Source organism: Eurytemora carolleeae, unplaced genomic scaffold (genome assembly GCF_000591075.1).
Source record: "Eurytemora carolleeae unplaced genomic scaffold, Eaff_2.0 scaffold411, whole genome shotgun sequence".
In the NCBI taxonomy this organism is placed as follows: domain Eukaryota; kingdom Metazoa; phylum Arthropoda; class Copepoda; order Calanoida; family Temoridae; genus Eurytemora; species Eurytemora carolleeae.
In genome coordinates, this window is record NW_019402160.1 from 104515 (window position 1) to 124234 (window position 19720).

The window sequence follows — 19720 nt, forward strand, 5'->3', positions numbered from 1 at the left end:
TATTAATTACACGCACCTCTGCCCCTTTAGTAAAAGTAAATTCAACATATATGAAGCATTAAGTCTGACCGCGTCAACTTTAATGATTGTCTTCTTAGACTCATAGATAATTGATTCTTATCTTTCCAACCTGGTGGTGTAAACCTTTGATATTTCAAATTATGAATTCTGCAAGATCAAATAGTTAAACTTTAGAATATAAAAGGTTTACAGCATCAGTTTGCAAAGATATAGATAAACAATTTAGAGTTTGAGGCGAAAATGTTCAATTACATTGATTGATTGATTGATTGATTAAATATTACCTGATCATAATAATTGTAGAATGTAATTTTATCCTTGGTATAGAGCAGTGCAAGATCAGAGGGAATATATCGGACACGGAGTTCATATCTCCACTCATTCCCACTCCCACTATACTTCTCCTGAACCTAGAGATAGATAGATAGATAGATAGATAGATAGATAGATAGATCGATAGATAAATAGATAGATAGGTAGGTAGATAGGTAGAAAGATATATAGATAGATAGATAGATAGATAGATAGATAGATATATAGATATATAGATAGATGGATAGATAGATAGATAGATAGATAGATAGATAGATAAACAGATAGATAGATAAATAAAGAAATAGATAGATAGATAGGTAGATAGATAGATAAACAGATAGATAGCCAGATAGATAGATAGATAAATAAAGAGATAGATAGATAGATAGATAAATAAAGAGATAGATAGATAGATAGATAAATAAAGAGATAGACAGATAGATAGATAGATAGATAAAGAGATAGATAGATAGATAGATAGATATAGGTTCATTTAGAAATCTTTAAATCTTTAAATTAATAAGATTTGGAAATTTCAAACAAATGGGCGAGGCCTGGCAACTCTTCAAAGTTGGTCCAGTTTCATTCTATTCTTGGTTAATCAAGTTTAAAGATTGGTTTGATAACGCTTTGTTTCAACTTTATTAAAACTGCAAACACTGAAAAGTGTGTTGAAGATACCCCAGAAGTAAAGTTGTTCCGGGTTCAAATTTAATCACTCATTAATCAATCCTAACAGTGGATTCAAGTTTCAAGAAAATAGAAAATGAAATTCTCTCAAAACAAATATTTTCTTGGCAAACAATTTTTCATATCCTAACAGTTTTTAGGAAAACTCCGCCCCCCCTCCCCCGTTCATTAAGAAGTAAAATTGTACTTTATTTGTACATTGTTTCAACTTCAAACTTGAATAGCCAAGAATTTGTTAGTATCACTGAAAGATAAGGAAAAAATGCATATTCATGATTTTTCCCACAGTGCAGAGTGGGCAGACTAAAATCTGCTAGAAATAATATTAAAAACTTGTAAGATTAATATCTCACGATTAATCAATATAATTTTACACATCAGCAAAAATTCAAAAATTAGTTATGATAAAAAAAATATATTTCTGATTTACATATTTTTATAAAAATTATAGGAGTCGAAAGTTTTATACTGTTAATCTTTTAGAAAGCACTAATCTGCATCTTTTCTGGTCTGATTGATTAAAGTAAATAATCTGTTTTCTGGTCTGATTGATTAAAGTAAATAATCTGTTTTCTGGTCCGATTGATTAAAGTAAATAATCTGTTTTCTGGTCCGATTGATTAAAGTAAATAATCTGTTTTCTGGTCCGATTGATATAAGTAAATAATCTGTTTTCTGGTCCGATTGATTAAAGTAAATAATCTGTTTTCTGGTCCGATTGATTAAAGTAAATAATCTGTTTGTCACGGATTAAGTAACATAAACACTTCAATTTAAATTTTCCACCCTGCATATCATTTTAAGGCTAAGTAGATGAGCTCGTTCAATAGTTTTGACCTTTGAATGTAATCATCAGCAGAATCAAAAATTTGATTATTCATAAAAATCTATTTTAAACTTATTTTCTTAAAAAAAAAAACACTTTACCTGGTACATTGTGGTGTCCTGGTGTAAATAAACTGTGTCTCCTATAAAAAATAAATTAAAACAAGAACAAATACTATCAATTCTAGAATTAAACTAAGTTTAAAAAAAATCAATATCAATTCAAAGATTAAACTTCATTTCTTTTATGTACTTTTTCTTAATTAATTACTATTAAGTCTAGCATAAAATGAAGTCTTTACCACAAACTTTGATTTTCTAATCCCTTTTGAAACCAAATGTTGTAGACCTAAGATATTTCAAACTATGAATTCTTTTAGATTAAAAAATCTAAGTTTGAAATATCAAATGTTTACACGCACAATCAGGTTGCAAAGATATTGGGATTATGAAATACCTGTTATATTGTTAAGCATCCGTATAGAGTAAAGATGAGAATATTCTATCTGTCCTCCACCCAGTCTACTCGTCAACAAAACTATTATTCCCTAAAATAAATAATTGAAATTTTTTTTCTCAAACATATGAAGAAAAAATATTACTTCCAATAAAAGGAAGTTTGCTAATTGTGTGACCAGGTGTTCCGACTTAATCTTTAAAACGGAAAAATTCCTTTTAACATGATTTAATCCTTGAACTACTTAGAGAACCAGAAAACTGTGGAATAGGAAGACGACATTAAATCAATAATTAAGTGTATTTAATGTTTTTACAAAGCAATGTAACTTATTAAATCAATTATGAAGTGAAATGCGTCTATTTACATTGCACAATTGCTTTGTCTCATGTTTATTGGCAAACACAAGTCATAACTTGAGTCTAAAAGTCGTCTTCCTGTTCTACAATTTGATGGTTCTCACACAGTTTATAGGTTTGATAAATATAAAGCAATAATAAAACTATCCTTCTCTAATTAATTACTTATCTAATTAACTAATTAATTACACATTTAGCTGATTAGGTTTATTAGCTTGCATGCAATACAAGCAATATAATAATATGCACAGAGAATCATGTGCAACATTTTAACAGCTCATTATGTAGGATTAAAGATAGATAGATAAATAGATACAAAATTATAAGCAGTGCTTAGAATTTATTTCATTTTAATGCGGATCCAAATCCTGGTTCCGCCCAATTTTTTTATGTTTTGAAATTTAAAAATAAGCCACTTGGATCTTGATCCGTGGATCTGCAAATTGAGTTTTTTTTTTAGCAAACTCTAATTTTCTAACACATATTTCTTTTCAACAAAAGGTCTTCGACCTTCGACATTTCAAACTATTAATTTTGTGAGAACAAAAATTCTAAGTTTAAAATGTAAAAGGTTTAAGCCAATCATCAAGTTGCAAGGATATTGGGATTATAATTTTTTTTTTGTGACAATAACTCAATTCCTTTTTTCCGGATCCTGATCCAAGGAGCTAAAATGTATCTTTAGATCAGACAGGGAGGTAGAAAAAATGTACATTTATTTTAGCGAACTAGAGTGGGTTTGGGCGTCTTTCCGCGAGTCTTATTTTAAAAATTTTAAGCAAAATATATAAAAATCAAATGCTATGCCCCTTTTTCGATATAGAAAAATGAAATTTCCAAAGAAACACACCTGTGGACTGTGGAGTAAGTAAAGGATCTATTGTAGCCTTGTATAAATTTACCACATGTTTATATTATTATGTAACAATATACACTCATGTTGTATAGATAAACAACACAACAACACAAAGAATAAAACTTGGAATACTAAGACCTGAGGGTGTGATGATGGAATAAGATGACATGATCTTATAAATAAAAAATTAGAAAGAAACAGAGTTTTGGCCACAACTCTGGGTTTAAATCCCTTTATCTTTACAAACTATGATTTTTTCTGCCACATCAAATGTTCTCAGTTTGAAATACTGAAAGTCCACATCATGAGGTTGCAATGTTAAACGGATTAGCAACATTAAGTAAAATAATTACCGAATAAAAAATCTCAATTTTTGAAGGAAACTCTCGACTTTAATTAGCGAATGATAAAGCGCCGCCAAAGAATGCTAATAAGAGGAAAAAATGAAGCCCCCATAAATATGGAAATTAGATTAAGATAAGACTTGAGTAAACTCTTCACAAAAATGACAGGCAACATTTAGGAAACCACAAAAGGACCTCATAAAACGTCAGTTATTGCCCATAATGTTTTGGGGTACACCCTTTATCCTATTTATATATATATATATATATATATATAAATTTATTGCATATTCAAGGATCCTTTTACCTGCGCGTATCTATACGTGTATTTATCTGCCTAATGACGCGATTAATGATATATACAAGACACTGAATACATTGTTATGATAATTTGAGTCAACAAAACAGATGCAATTTATCTTAGATTCAAAGTTTGACAATGTATCAAGTGTCAAAGCGGGTTCATGTATATGAATGTAGTCGTACCGTCCGGTCTGGATAAACTATTGTAAAGTTAACCCAACACGTTTTATGCAACTAATGTAGGGATTCCTATATATCCTACCTTAATATCTGTGGCATCTCCAAACTTGACAACATTGAAGCATCCAGAGGGAAGAAACACCTTAAGTGTAGATTTGTCTCTATCTGTGGGAAGATGTTGCGGTCTGTGCGCTGGAACACGCTCCGCGGCATTATTTAACTCTGCGCGCAACCCACGTGGTGTAGGTGGCGCTGACCATTCAGCTCGTGGAGGAACAGGTGACCATTCTACTCTAGAGGGAGGTGGAGAAGACCACTCTCCCCTGGTAGGAGGGGGGCCTTGAGACGCTGTAGACCCGCCTCCTTGTGATGCCATCCTGAGGGCGGGACGGAAACTTGAGAGGGATGGACTGTCTGTTAAGAAGCTGTCAGACGCATCCTCAGACCTGAAATAGGATAAACAAAATTAGACTTGTTCTGGACAACACAAGGTTAAACATTCAACTGAACTTCGATGCATTTTGTAAAAAAAAAATTATTTAAAACATAAATATTTTGCTGAAAATGTGAAAGTAAAGCTGATAATATTTGTAAACACACTACTCCTGCTTTATATCTACACGTTTCCGACAGGAAGGAGGGGTAACGGAAGCATGCATAAATGTGTCAGAAGGAATGTCTTTGTAAAATAAATTGGCATGTTTATAAATCCGATGCACACACATCAATATTATATAAATGTTTAATTTATTTACAACGGGTTTACGAAGTTCAAAACAGAACTGCTAATCCGACGTTAAACTTTGACCCTTGACAGAAATGCATCTAAAAACAAGATTAAAAATTAATTTTGCACAATTGGCTTGGAGTCCTTAGAGCGCAGTATATAGGTGCTAAAACCTCATTTTACACACAGATAAAATAAACTCCAATTCTAGGCTTAAGTATTTTTTCTTTTAGCAAAAAAGATAGAAGTAAAAAAAAATTTCCATTAAACATTTAAAAAGGAAATTTTTAAATTAATAAAAAGGGCTAAATTAATACAAATTTGAATAACCACAGACTATAATGTAGTAAAAAAAATAAATAAAAACTGCAAGTTAATCTCAAGGAACAAGAGTTAAACCCTTATGAAAATACTATAAAAGTCCTCCAATGCAAAAAGTAATTTTAATGCGTACGGATAATTGAACTACTTATCCAGTGTTACCGTGATGAACTAGAGAACTAGTTGAACAAGTTGAACTCAATTCAACTATTTTTAAACTATTTATAAAATCAAAGCTCTGTAAGGTTGTGTGAGACCCTGGTTTGTTCCCAGTGTTTAGTCAACTGAATGCTGAAAACTCGAGGCACACGTCACACAGGTGTTTATTGTAGTATAATAAAGTAAAAGTGTTTTTTTGGGGGGTGGGGGCGGGAGGTTTGTACATTTAAAAGAAAAGAAGAAATCTAAAAAATGATGTAATGTGAATTTTAGAAGGACATTTTAGCATTAAAACAATGATTTTTAACAAGTTATATATAGACTAGGTAGACGGGGGGNCAGAAGTAATTATCAATATGTTTGTTCGGCTGAAAATTGAGGGAAGTAACTTGATACTAAATATATTCAAAGTATAACAATATACTTGTATTCTTGTATAGTAGAAACTTCCCACTACCCAACAATGAACAATATTTTTTTCTTCAAAATTTAAACTTTTCATTTTGAGAAAAAAATGCTAACCATAAATCTTTGTAACCTTATGGTGTATAGTTTAGATCTTGCAAAATGCTAGGCAGCTAGGGTTGAAATCAGTATCAATGGTCTATGACATCACGTTTTCAATGGGGTACAGATAACTAGAGTTTGAGTGAAGTAATTAGTTCCTTTCTTCTGAACTAAATCTTTGTTAAGAACTAACAGGGATAATGCTTGATATATGAGGGAACCCTGATATTTTCTAATTCTTATTGTAACGAATCATTCAAGAAATCCATATTTTTAAATATATACTATATATATTCAATTTTTTAAAATTTCTGTTTAATCTTTTTCTTCATATCTCATCTCGTTTCTTAAATTTTGATGCGGATCCGGATCCGGATCCTGGATCAGCACTGGAAAAAAATAGATCCAGATCATTTCTTTATGATTTACAAAAAATAATTTCCAAAATTTTTGTTTTCTTTTTTTCGCATGTTTTTATCCTAAAACTTGATGAACCATTCAGAAATGGGGAAATTTTTATAATCTCTCTTTTTTTCAAAAGTTCAGATTTGGGTTTAAGGAGTAAAAGTTTTTTTTGCCGTTTTTGGTTGATATTTTACCCCTTAGATCCGGATCCGTGGATCCGCATATTTTTGCGGATCCGGATCCGGATCCAGGAAGCCAAAATCTTACGGATCGAACGGATCCGGATCCTAAGCACAGCTTGAAAGTAAAGTTTAAATTACATTAAGGGTTGAATAAATCTAGTCTTTCATCTTAGAATTGTATCTAAACTAACTCATGGTCCCTTGAGCTTTAGATAATTAACAGAGAATCAATCTTAATTATATTTCATTTGATTTACAAAATATTAATCCAAATTTGATAACATATTTTAAAACTATCTTTCTATTTGTAGCGGTTTTCTGTTCTGTTTTATACAACCTGTCTGAAACCCAAATTTTCTTATCCATATATCTTTGCAACCTGATTGTGTAAATCTTTTATATTTTAAACTTTGATTACTTACTCTAGAAGATTTCATAGTTTGAAATATCCGGACGTTGCAAAGATGTAAAGATAAAACATGAGACTTAAGAAAAGATTGTTATCAATGAAGTTCTTAATATATCATTTCTCTTTCTTCGAAGGAGTATATCGTAAACGTATTGATGTCAAATGAACTTTTCTTTTCTTTAATAAGAATGTTAAGCAGCGAGCTTCATATACTGTATGTAAACATATGCTGAACTTCCTTTATATATAAACAAATCATCCCGGAAGGAAGCTAAACAAATCAGAAATACTTATGAGGAAGTACGGGTTTGGCCGGTGGAAATACAGTATTGATATACCTTGTCTCTTTCTTTGACGGAGTTTCTGAGTACGTGTCGCAGAGCAGAGCTCCATAAAGAGATCTAGGTCGTAACCTTGACCCACTGGCAGATCTGGTTCGACGCTGACCCTTCGGCTGTCCAGGGCTAGGCGACCCCTGACCGGACACAATCAAACTTTAAACCAAAGTCGGAGAATATCAAATAATGAAAAGTGATCATACAAATGTACCCCTAAAATAAAATAAAATAACAGAAAAAAATGTAAAAAAGATTTACGCTGAGCATATTTTAAGGATTTAATTAATGATTTTATGTTTTTTTTTTCTTTCGAATCCCCAATGTTCTAGTCTTTATATACTTTCAATCAGGTTGCAAAGATATAAACACTATAAAATAAAAGTTTGAGCCGAGTAATCGGTTCCTGTATGTGATACCGTAAAATCTCTTTATTATACTTAATGAATAAGAGAACTGTTGAAGAGACTGTAAGTGCAATTTCAAGTTACCCTTCAGGCGAAGATGACAATGGTACCCTTGACACCTTTATCTGATCAATAATGTGGAAGATAATGTAGTTTTTCTAGGTTTTCTGCACAGTAGAAATGCTAAAATCACTTAAGTCATAAAATCTAAATCATACTAGATTATCCAATCAGACAGAGCTTTAAATTAACCATTGTGAATCAGGTGGGTATTGTCATTTTGCATGGAGGGTAACTGAAGAATTACGCATAAAGCATACCCCCTTGGGAACAGAAATATAGAACTAACACTTCTAGTTTATTCAAGCGGAGAGAAGGCCTTGAAAATATGTTTATTTTTGGATCCGGATGTCAAGACTGACCTACATGTATAACATACGGACAAAAAGAAAACACGAAAGAGTTGAAAAGGTCCCAGAAGAGTTCCCAAAATAACATGAAATAGAGACACAAAATTCTAATTTCTGGAATTTCAAGAATGTTTGCAACACGTCCCAAGGGGAGAAAATACAAACTATTTACTTAAAATGTCAAATTTTCAATTTGAAAATGAAAGACAGGATGAAATATTGAAAGGTTTCCTTGGAAAAACTATCACTAAGTTTCCAAGGCGGACTCTCTTCTACCGACTGGCCGGCTGGTTGGGGCGCGGAGCAGAATAATTTCCCAAAATATTGGGATGCACGATTATCTAATTAATTTTGGCAATTTTGATATTTTTCCCCCCAAAGAAATTTCTTTAAGATTTAGTGTTAGTATTATTTTGTTGTTGTTGCAATTGCCATTTGCCTATAATGAGGGAGCGACGGCTTGCTCTCCATCGATCCATTTTATGCCGGATATTAGGGTTACAGGGTTACATTGTCACTTTTTATCTGAAACATATTCACTCTACATTGGTTTGAGTTTCTATTGCTTATGTGCTGTGTAAAATTGTATTTAGTGCATTTTATGTAATATGTTACAAGATATCTTTATTACACATTTTGTATAATATGTTACAAGATATCTTTATTACACATTTTTTGTAATATGTTACAAGATATCTTTATTACGCATTTTGTGTAATATGTTACAAGATATCTTCTTAAACGCGTTTAAAAATTCTTTTACAGGGTATAGTCAGCCATTGATTTTCTGTTTCAGAAAATAAAGTTTCTTTTAGAAAGGTAAAACATATATTTTCCTATAAATTATATATTAAGACATGAGAAGTCCATTAGTCTAAAATAGGGTTATAAATATATGAAATATACATTAGAATAGAGACCCCATTTTCATTTTCTTATTTAATTTTGTTACGATAATAAAGTAGATTTAATTTCATCATGGTTGCTGCTTTTGAACATCTCTATATAGATTTAAAATTTCTTGTATTAATCTATCAAAAAATAAACAAATACAATAATTAGTCATTAAATACGTTTAATCAATAATTTTATCCAATTACAGTTGAATTAATTGAATTCACAACATCGAAATAGATTTATTAAATTTTATTTTAATTCTGATCAAAAATAAAAAGGAAAAGTTGTTACAACTAATAATCAATACAGAAACTAAGTTCTTGATTTTTTAATCCTTATATCTTTGCAACCCCAAGTGGTAGACTTTTGCTATTTCGAACTTTGATTTCTGTTAGATCAAATAATTTAAGTTTAAAATATCAAAAAGTTTACGCTTTCAGGTTGCAAAAAATAAGAGTTTGTAGCAAGAACTCACTTCTTTTAAAATGTTTATTTTGGTGTACTTTGTTATGATTAAAACCCCTCTCCAAACACCCCCCCCCCTCTCCTTGACGCCCTTGTATGCCTGTTAGTGTGGGTGAGTAAGCACCATAGTAAACCCTAGTTTGGGCAAACCAATTTTAATATCATCGTACAACCTTAATTGTCAACAATAATATTACATCATATCTCTACCCTACAGCCCTACACCTAACCCCCTCCCACACCATCGTAAAAAACACTTTTATTTGATAATATAATTAAAATATTTTGTTTTATTATTCAAAATAATGAATGCAACCTCCCTGGATGTGTAGTCAATAACTTAATATTAAAGTTGCAATCTTCTATGGTTATAAACTTCACCCTAAGTCTGAACCATGAATGAAGAACATTCTAAGAATTACGTCATCACCAGAATAATTTAGAACATTGCAACTTTAACAAGAGGTTGCAACTTTAATAAATTAATCCTGGCAGGAGATAGCAACTTTAAAATATTGAACGTCTATCAGGAAGTAGCAACTTTAACATACACTACGTAGCAGGAGGTTACCACTTCAACATATTGGACATGATAGGAGGGTGCAACTTTAATAAGAACTACAGAAACATAAATGCTAATTTTATTCACTTAAAAAATGTATTCGATAGTAGAAATTTATGTACTGTAAGTTAAGATAACAAATATTATCCTAAACAATGATGTTAAGTGTCTGTAAAAATGTGTATAATTTACAACTATTTTGCATACNTACGCAAAATATTGTATTTAGTAATGTACGCAAAATATTGTATTTAGTAATGTACGCAAAATATTGTATTTAGTAATGTACGCAAAATATTGTATTTAGTAATGTACGCAAAATATTGTATTTAGTAATGTACGCAAAATATTGTATTTAGTAATGTACGCAAAATATTGTATTTAGTAATGTACGCAAAATATTGTATTTAGTAATGTACGCAAAATATTGTATTTAGTAATGTACGCAAAATATTGTATTTAGTAATGTACGCAAAATATTGTATTTAGTAATGTACGCAAAATATTGTATTTAGTAATGTACGCAAAATATTGTATTTAGTAATGTACGCAAAATATTGTATTTAGTAATGTACGCAAAATATTGTATTTAGTAATGTACGCAAAATATTGTATTTAGTAATGTACGCAAAATATTGTATTTAGTAATGTACGCAAAATATTGTATTTAGTAATGTACGCAAAATATTGTATTTAGTAATGTACGCAAAATATTGTATTTAGTAATGTACGCAAAATATTGTATTTAGTAATGTACGCAAAATATTGTATTTAGTAATGTACGCAAAATATTGTATTTAGTAATGTACGCAAAATATTGTATTTAGTAATGTACGCAAAATATTGTATTTAGTAATGTACGCAAAATATTGTATTTAGTAATGTACGCAAAATATTGTATTTAGTAATGTACGCAAAATATTGTATTTAGTAATGTACGCAAAATATTGTATTTAGTAATGTACGCAAAATATTGTATTTAGTAATGTACGCAAAATATTGTATTTAGTAATGTACGCAAAATATTGTATTTAGAAATGTACGCAAAATCCAGATGTTAACTTGTGGAGTGAAAGAATACAACTGTGTAAGGCAGAAATCAGAATATAAATTCAAGGGTTTAGATAAGAACTCAGATTTTTTAGTTTTTTCAAACATACAAATTCAACTTGAAGATAAAAGTACGTTATATAATTATGATAAAATAGTTTTGTAGTAGGAGAAAAGATACCCATTTAATTAAAGCACTGCCTGATAAACTACAGAGTTAAGCACAAGACTGCCTGAACCCACATGAGAACCGGTTTCACCGCACAGCTGAGCAATTATAATATAAATACGGGTTCGAATGCTCGTATATTCTTCATGTGTGAGTGTGCGTCACTTCGTGTTCTTAGATTGTTGATTTTTCCCCATAACTTATATACTATTTTCCCCATAACTTATATACTATTTTTCATATCAATCTTTTAAATTAAACAAATTTTAATTTTACAAAATTGGCAAAAAAAATTTCTAGATTTTATACCGTTTAATTTTTGAAGCAACAGCAGCGTACATAAGCTCCATAGTGTTATTAACAGAAAAAAAGAGCAGGTTAAATGTTTTGTTTTTTATTTTATAACTTGTAGAATCTGACTGAATTCTGTGAAAACTAAAACCTTTATCTTTCCTTGATAAGAGTTTTTTTCTTGTTACAATAAGTGCTTTTCGATTATAGCTATATATAGTGTAATACATAATTATACATGATGAAACATGTGTAGATATTTAAAACACGTGCAGTAATGTTAAAATTAAAACAAAAAGCTAATTTTATTTTGGTGTATTTTAACTTTCTTGGTAAAGTAAATCAATGATGAAGTATTAATACAAACAAAACTACTTTTCTCCACCTTTAGGGAAATAAAAACTGACGTAAATAACCCAAGATAGCCCAAAATACCCCAAAATATCCCAAAATAACCCAAAATAACTCTAAATAACCCAAAATATCCCAAAATAACCCCAAAATAACTCTAAATAACCCAAAATAACCCAAAATAACCTCAAAATAACCCCAAAACATTGGATCAATTAAAACTCGACACTTTGAAAATAAGTTCTGATTTGATAAAAAAAAACCGTTTATTTTGATTTCGACTCTTTGAGGCACATCCACATGCGGTGTTAAACGTGAGCGTAAAAAGTAACGGGGGAGGCGGGTTGCGTATACATATTTTGCACCTTCCACCATATATATATATATATATATACTAGTAATTTCTGTTTGTTTATTTGTATGTCTGATCAGAACTCATGAACCCCTTGACTTGCCTCAAATTATGAGTGGGGAACTCTGTAGAACCACGGGATTAGCTTGGGTTAAAAGTTTTTAAAAAAGTTAGTTACCAGGCAAAGCTGGGTTCCTCTCTATGTATAAAAAATGGGAATGCATGACAAGAAGGAGTTAGAAAAATTTATGAATATCTCCCCCCCCCCCTATGTCGTTTCAACATCGTGATCTAAAGGGTGTCAAGAAAAAAAAATGATTTTTTTTTTGTCATTAAAAATTGTCACGGTTGAACGGGGTTGATTGATAAAATTGCTGAAACATATCTGAAATACTTTGCTTGCTTCACTGGACAGCTAAAGGAAAAATTAGTATATTTTACTAAACAGTTTAGACAGAGAACGGAGGGGACATTTACGAAGTTTTAAACGGCCACATTTGCGAAAATGAAAGGAAGCAGGGGAAGGGGGGGGGGAACAATGACCTCCACCATCCCTAATTCTGTGATATATTTATATATTTATTAGACCTGTTTTTTGGGTGGTCTTGTTTGTACTCAATAAACGTCAATTTTTTGTTATAAGGCTTTACATGACCCCTGGAAAGGTTTATGATCGTTCATAATCTAAAAAATTGACAAAGAATAATCTAGATTTTTAAAAAATTTGTATGTTATACGAAAAAAAAATACTGGCATGGAAAGGATCGTTGGAAAGATAAATTTAAAAAGAGATGTGAAGCGCCAGTAACGCCTGGCAACCCTAAATACAACCAGAATATTAAATTTATTTGAAAAGACCCTCTACACCAAAACAGTAATATTGGCACCTGTCTTTGGCTATCTAGAGACTCTTTTTTTTCTCAGATAAATTCGTTTTTGATCTAATCCGACCTTTGAATAGGTGAAAAAACGGTTTCTGACCAAAAAGGAATCTTTGAACTGATAAACATACACACACACACAACACCGGACAAACAGCAGTCGAACTAGCATAGGCGCAATAAAGGGTTTGAAGGGAGGCTGGGTTTATTTGTGAATCTTTTAAAATAAAGAATTACAAGTTAACCCCCCCCCTTCTTTTTAAAATGCATGTACAGACATCATTGTACATAAAAACTTACTTTTTTTCTTTGTAAACATTTGTATACCAAAATAGCCTATTGGTAAAATTAGAAAAATAAAAAAATAATAAACTAGCGTTGCCCGTGAAAAAATGAAAAAAATATTCCAAATTTTTTAGCCTATGTCAGGCTGCCCATGAGTGTTCACAAAAAATTCAGTCCATTCGGTTCAGCCGTTTTTTCGGCTACAGGGAACAAATATACGAATGTTTTGTTTTATTATATGGATAATTTAAACAGATAGATAAAAGTAGGGTGGATAAAAAAGATGAAAAAACGAATATTTTCTCTCATTAAAATATTGCAGGATAAAAAAATATAAGAAAAACTCTTATTAATTGATCAACTCCATTTGAGTGAAAGTTTTTGCAAATATACAAAACATACTATTTAAAAGTCTGACGCTTATATCTTTTGTTCCACCCTGTAAAAAGACCTGCATAGTGGTTACTAAATAAATTAGGCAAATAATAGAACCGTTTCTCTGTAAATAGAGGAAACTGATAAGGTCTCAAGTTTCCAAACGTTTTTTTTCGAATTTTACTTTTTACAAAAAAAAATAATTTATTAATCATTTAGAATAGCATAATTTATTAACTATTGATGTAACATTTTTTTGAACATGGTCTTTTGTAAGTTGTATAATTCCATATTTTAAAATTTTTTATTTTTCACGTCACATATTTTTTGTTTAAGTAACAAAACCCTTCTGCATTATTATCTTAAAGTGAAGCCACAATTTTTTGAGCTTGGAACAATACTATATTGTTAATTCAGCATCGACAAACATAAATCTATTTTAACTATAAATATTATAATTTTAAAAAATATATTTGGGTTAAAAAATCACAAATGGTCGTAGTAAAGAAATTGAATTTTTAGTAATGTACGCAAAATATTTATTTAGAAATGTACGCAAAATATTGTATTTAGTAATGTACGCAAAATATTGTATTTAGAATAAAAATAAACATATCAGTCTAGCATTGCATGATAGAGAATACCGACATCTTTATTTAATAAATATTTTAGTTATGAATTTTTAACCCCAAAAAAGAGAACAAAAAATAATTTTCTTGTTTGTTACATGATCACAAATATCTGAATTGACGAAGAAAGACTCCATCTGAAAACCTTTTGGAATGTTGAAGTTTAGCAAAACGTTCATAATTTAAAGTACCTACCCACCACCCCTTCCCTCTCTTGTCTGAACTTTTTAAAAATAGTTTTTTTTGAGACATGTTTTTGAAAATGTACAATTACCTATACCTTCCTTTTCCTGTCATCTACCCTTCATCTGCTAACATATATTTCAACCACTCTACCTCCCTCTACAGCCACCTACATAAACCAATTCCATTCGAAACCAATAGCTACCTACATAAACCAATTCCATTAGAAACCAATAGGTCGTATTGCTAACGTGCGTGTCGTCTACTCAATCTGCGTATTTATCCTGACAGGTCTCCTCCCACACAACACTTCAAATTCACATCTCTTTAAAATATATATATATTTTTATATTTTATTCAATTCTCGTTTTATCTGTTCACTCATCCACATTCATTCATTCGTATGTCGTTGTTTTATCTTAAATTCATCCGTATTAATCACATCTATATATTCATAGACATCTTATTCATCCAATTCATTTACCCTTATTGTTCATTCCTTTTTTACTCTTCGTAATTCATTAAATTATTAATCCTAACTCATCTATTCATTGACATCTTATTCATCCGTTCGTTCATTTTTACTGTTCTATTCATTTAACCTTATAATTCATTCATTTTTATTCATCTGTTTACTCTTTTTACTCATTCACTTATTCATCCTAACTGACCTATTCATTGACATCTTATTCATCCTTTTATTCATTTTTATTATTCTATTCATTTAACCTAATAATTCTTTCATTTTTTTGTTCACACTTTTTAATTTATTTAATTTACTTATTCATCCTAATTCAATTTATTCATTAATTCTTGATATGTGATGGTTTAATTGTTCTTGTTTAATGCACTTCTCCTAATTAAAACAAGTTCAATCTCTTCCCTGGTTTCTATTTTAATCTTCAATTTAAATATATTCTACATTTCTTGTTTTACAAAAAAAAGTTGCGAAAGTTCTGAAGAGAAAATATCCATAGATTTTCTATTAATTAGACAAGAATACCACCGAAGCAACATTTGGGATTTGTGATAGTGTAAACCTTTGACATATTTAAACCTTTGATTTTTTGATCTTTCAGAATTCATAGTTTGAAATATCTAAGGCAACAGACATTGGGTTAAAAAGCTTGTTTTTGGCAAAGACTCAATTTACAAATAATAATAGTGAATGAACTGAACCAATATTAAAAACGTTTGACAGACAACATAAGAAATTATTTGCGGTTTTCACTCTAAAAAATGAAAATTTCAAAAAAAAAACATTTTAAACCTTTTAAACTTGCCAAGTTCTTTACTATTTAAACGTTTCCCTCAATATATATATTCCTAATTTTAGCAGATTTGGCAAACTTCTTAGCAAGGTTTTTGCTCTCAAGTTAGTTCAAATTAGGTAAGAAGTGTGGAATGTTTAAGAATAGACTAGCAACCCGAAGACTAATGATTTTTATAATTGAATTCTTTAAAACTGTTTTCACACAAAATTCTGAACAGACTTAAGACTCATAATAATACAATTTACATTATACATTTTGTGTTTATTTAAAAGGAAGGAAGGAAGGAAGGGAGGAAGGAAGGAAGGAAGAAAGAAATTGAAAGAAAAATATCTTTAATTGTAAAGGTTCCATTTACTTCTATGTCTACTACCTGTCTACTACCTGTTTACCTGTATATCTGTATATCAGTCTACCTGTATTTCTGTCTACCTGTATATATCTGTATATCAGTCTACCTGTCTACCTGTCTACATGTCCACCTGTCTACCTGTTCACGTATCCACCTGTCTACCTGTCTAAGTGTCTTCATGCCTACATATCTACCTGTCTACCTTTCTACCTTTCTACATATTTCTACCATTCTCTTTGTCTCTCTGTCTACCTGTTTAGTCTAAGTCTACCTGTCTTGTTTCAAAAGGGCTTGGAAAGGTTACGATAACGAAAGTTATCGACAAAAAATGAGCAGTTAACCGATAACGAACGGATTGAACGTGCCCGGCCCTTTCTATCTATCTCGTTCTACTTCTAGGTTGTTTGAATTATGTCTAATCAGTTTACGAGATTATGAGGTTTATCAGTTGGGATTTTATCGTCCATCAATCGTCTGAATGCATTTTATATATTAATATCTGTCTAACAGATTTATAAACGGTATAAACTACAGAGGACAGGTATATTTTAAATTCTAATCGCTATATCTTTGCAATTAGATTGTGTAAACCTTACATATTTCAAACTTCTTAGATCTAACGGAATGCATAGTTTGAAATATCTAAGATCTACGCCTTTTGATTGCATCGATAAAGATATTAGAAAATCAGAGTTTGTGGCAAAGACTCAATTCCTTTTAATCTTTTTCTGCATTACTAAAGAAAACTTAAATTTTTAAAAATATTTTTCAGATTTAACTTTGCAAAAATTATCATAAACCTGCATAAAAAATGTTTGAAATCTAAATATCTAATCTTGATTTATTTGAAGATTTTGAGAGTTGAGTAAAAACATTTGTGCTGAAAATATCCCCCAAAACCTCAACTTTATCAGAATTCGAGAATAATAAAGTAGTTCAGGTGTCACATAGTTCAGTTGTCACAAGATAAAAAAACAAACAAATATATCATAATAAATGGGTTCCAATCGAACTGCGGAATACAACGACAAACATTAGACTGAAAATACTTTATTAGTTTATTAAAGGGACTGAATGCTTATTTTCAAGTGACCCTCAGTACAAAAATGACAATACCCGATGTACAATGGTACCCTTGAAAGCTTTGTATTATTGAGGATGAATTAGATATAAATCCATTTATTTCTGTTTAACTGTTTATTCTAATTTGTTTTTCCTTTTCAAAAATAAACACATTATCTTCCACATTTTTTAACAAATTAAGGTTCCAAGGTACCGATGTAATTTGGGCCTTGCAATCCTTGCATGGAGGGTCATTTGAAATTGCCCAGACAGTCCCTTTAAATGTTTGCTGGAATATGGTTTAATGGTTTTTTGAAATAACAACAGACAAAGCTAAGGCTAAATTAAACTAAAATTTTATCTTTTAATTTGTTGGATTTATTATAATCTTACATTATGAAAAAAGTAAGCCCTATAAAAGGAAAATAACATTTATAAAGAAAACAGAGTCGAAATTTAATGACTTTGAGCCGCGTCTCAAATCCACCAATAACCGGTTTCAATTTAGCGCCGGCATAAATCTTGAAACATTGAATACAATCTTAAGTGAAGCCAACTATATTTGAGCCGCGTCTCAAGTTTAAGCCGCGGCTCAAATTCTTTAAATTCGGCCTCAGGATTTACATTTTTTTTACAATTTATCAGCAGTGAACTCTTTAAAGGACAATAGAAAACAATTTGAAGGTGAAAGTTGAAAAAGTTGACAAAAAGTGAGAAAAATGATTGCTTCAAGGCAAAAACATAGAAATGTTTGTTTTCCCGACAAATATTAATCAGCTGAGGGCTCGGTTTGCGGATTTCTTCTCAGTTGGGCGAAAATGTCAATTTCTTACAAGAATAGCAACACTTAGGCAAACCCATTATAAACTCTATTTGTATTAAAGCATATTTTACTGCATAGCTGTACTTTTAGTTTTAAACAATAAGACATTATGGATGAATTGAATATGAACAGTAACATATGTACAATTTATATTTTACTTTACTGCACTAGCTCACAGTATTAGAAATTTAATGTACATCAAGTACTGCAACTTTTTTACTGTACTGCAATCCACACTCCTAGTATTCCCCTAATCTATCCCTCCCCTCACATCAATCTAATAACATTACTTAATACAACTTGTTGCCCTAGTTCTCCCTCCGTCAATATTGATTGACTGATTGATTATTTGTAAACAACCCACTTTACGTCAATATCAAATCTTGTTTTGTAAAACCAGGAAAATGCATATTCCTTCCAAATTCAGAATTTAGTAAAAATCGAGGGTTTTTAAATGTAATCTTTCAAAAGTTTGTGTTCCCCAATAAAAAGAACTTTTTTATTATTCTAACAATTTCTTTTTGGGAAACATGTGAATTTTGAGAAGTGTTAAAAAAGATCGGATTTTAAAGTCCTATTCTCAAAATCATAAAAATAAAATTCACTCTCACCCCCAGTCTTTTTCTCGAAAAATTATTTCATCCATTTTTTTGAAAGTTTCTTAAAGGAAAGTTATCCACGAATGAATGTTTTAAGACAATTTTTAGGACCCCCTGTACAATATTTTAGGACCCCCTGTACAATATTTTAGGACCCCCTGTACAATATTTTAGGACCCCCTGTACAATATTTTAGGAGGAAAAGAGAGGGTATTATATGTCGCTGCTAACACCCTGCTCAGCAACAGAGCTGTCAACTGACAGAAGTTCGGAAGATTTAGAGTGATATACGTACGCAAACACACACAGTCAAACACAAACACCCCAACACAATCTAGCACACACTAAAACACGAATTTACACTCAAACACAAACTATTAGTTACTCAAACACACAAATATACATTAAAACACCAACACAAGTGTCCCCTTTCAAACACAAACACACGCACATAGACAAATCTTAAAACAAACACAAACACCCCCTTCATAGACAGATATTAAAACAAACACAAACACAATTTCGCTATTCGCCCTTTTTTCCTCACCCTGTATTACTTTAAGCGTAATTTGAAATCAACTTTAAATTTTGACTTCTGCTTTGTTTCAAAGCTTATTTGATCTAGAAACAGCCATTGAAATAAGACAAGAACAAAAACTTTTCATAAAAAAGGTTGTAGGAATGTGTCCCCTCCAATTTAAAAAAATACCTATAACACTATCTATTATTTTGGCACGACGCGCTACAAAGTTTTTGGACTTAAATTTTCTCTATATCTGGAAGGTTCTCGCCTTTTGAGATTATATTTTGTCCCTCGCTAAAGCTGGGTACAAAATTAAATCTAAAAAGACTTGAACCTTCCCGATAAGGAGAAAATTTTTGTCCAAAAACTTTATAACACTACGAACCAA

The 19720-nt window shown here is 30.7% G+C and overlaps 1 protein-coding gene across 7 annotated transcripts in view; it reads right to left on the bottom strand.

Moving 5' to 3' along the window:
* LOC111718029 (focal adhesion kinase 1) overlaps positions 1–19720 on the bottom strand; it is a 94873-nt gene that overhangs the window by 21453 nt on the left and 53700 nt on the right. For 4 of the 7 annotated variants that reach the window (XM_023493511.1, XM_023493507.1, XM_023493506.1 and 1 more), the window contains exons 2-5: positions 4433–4796; positions 2309–2399; positions 1954–1994; positions 306–431 (exon numbers count right to left, since the gene is read on the bottom strand). In XM_023493511.1, the coding sequence (XP_023349279.1) occupies positions 306–431; positions 1954–1994; positions 2309–2399; positions 4433–4796 (622 nt within the window). Of the gene's footprint in view, positions 1–305; positions 432–1953; positions 1995–2308; positions 2400–4432; positions 4797–5560; positions 5667–7398; positions 7536–8443; positions 8554–8651; positions 8734–11664; positions 11748–19720 lie in introns of those variants that run through there. The other 3 variants (XM_023493509.1, XM_023493512.1, XM_023493513.1) reach the window with 3 other exon arrangements.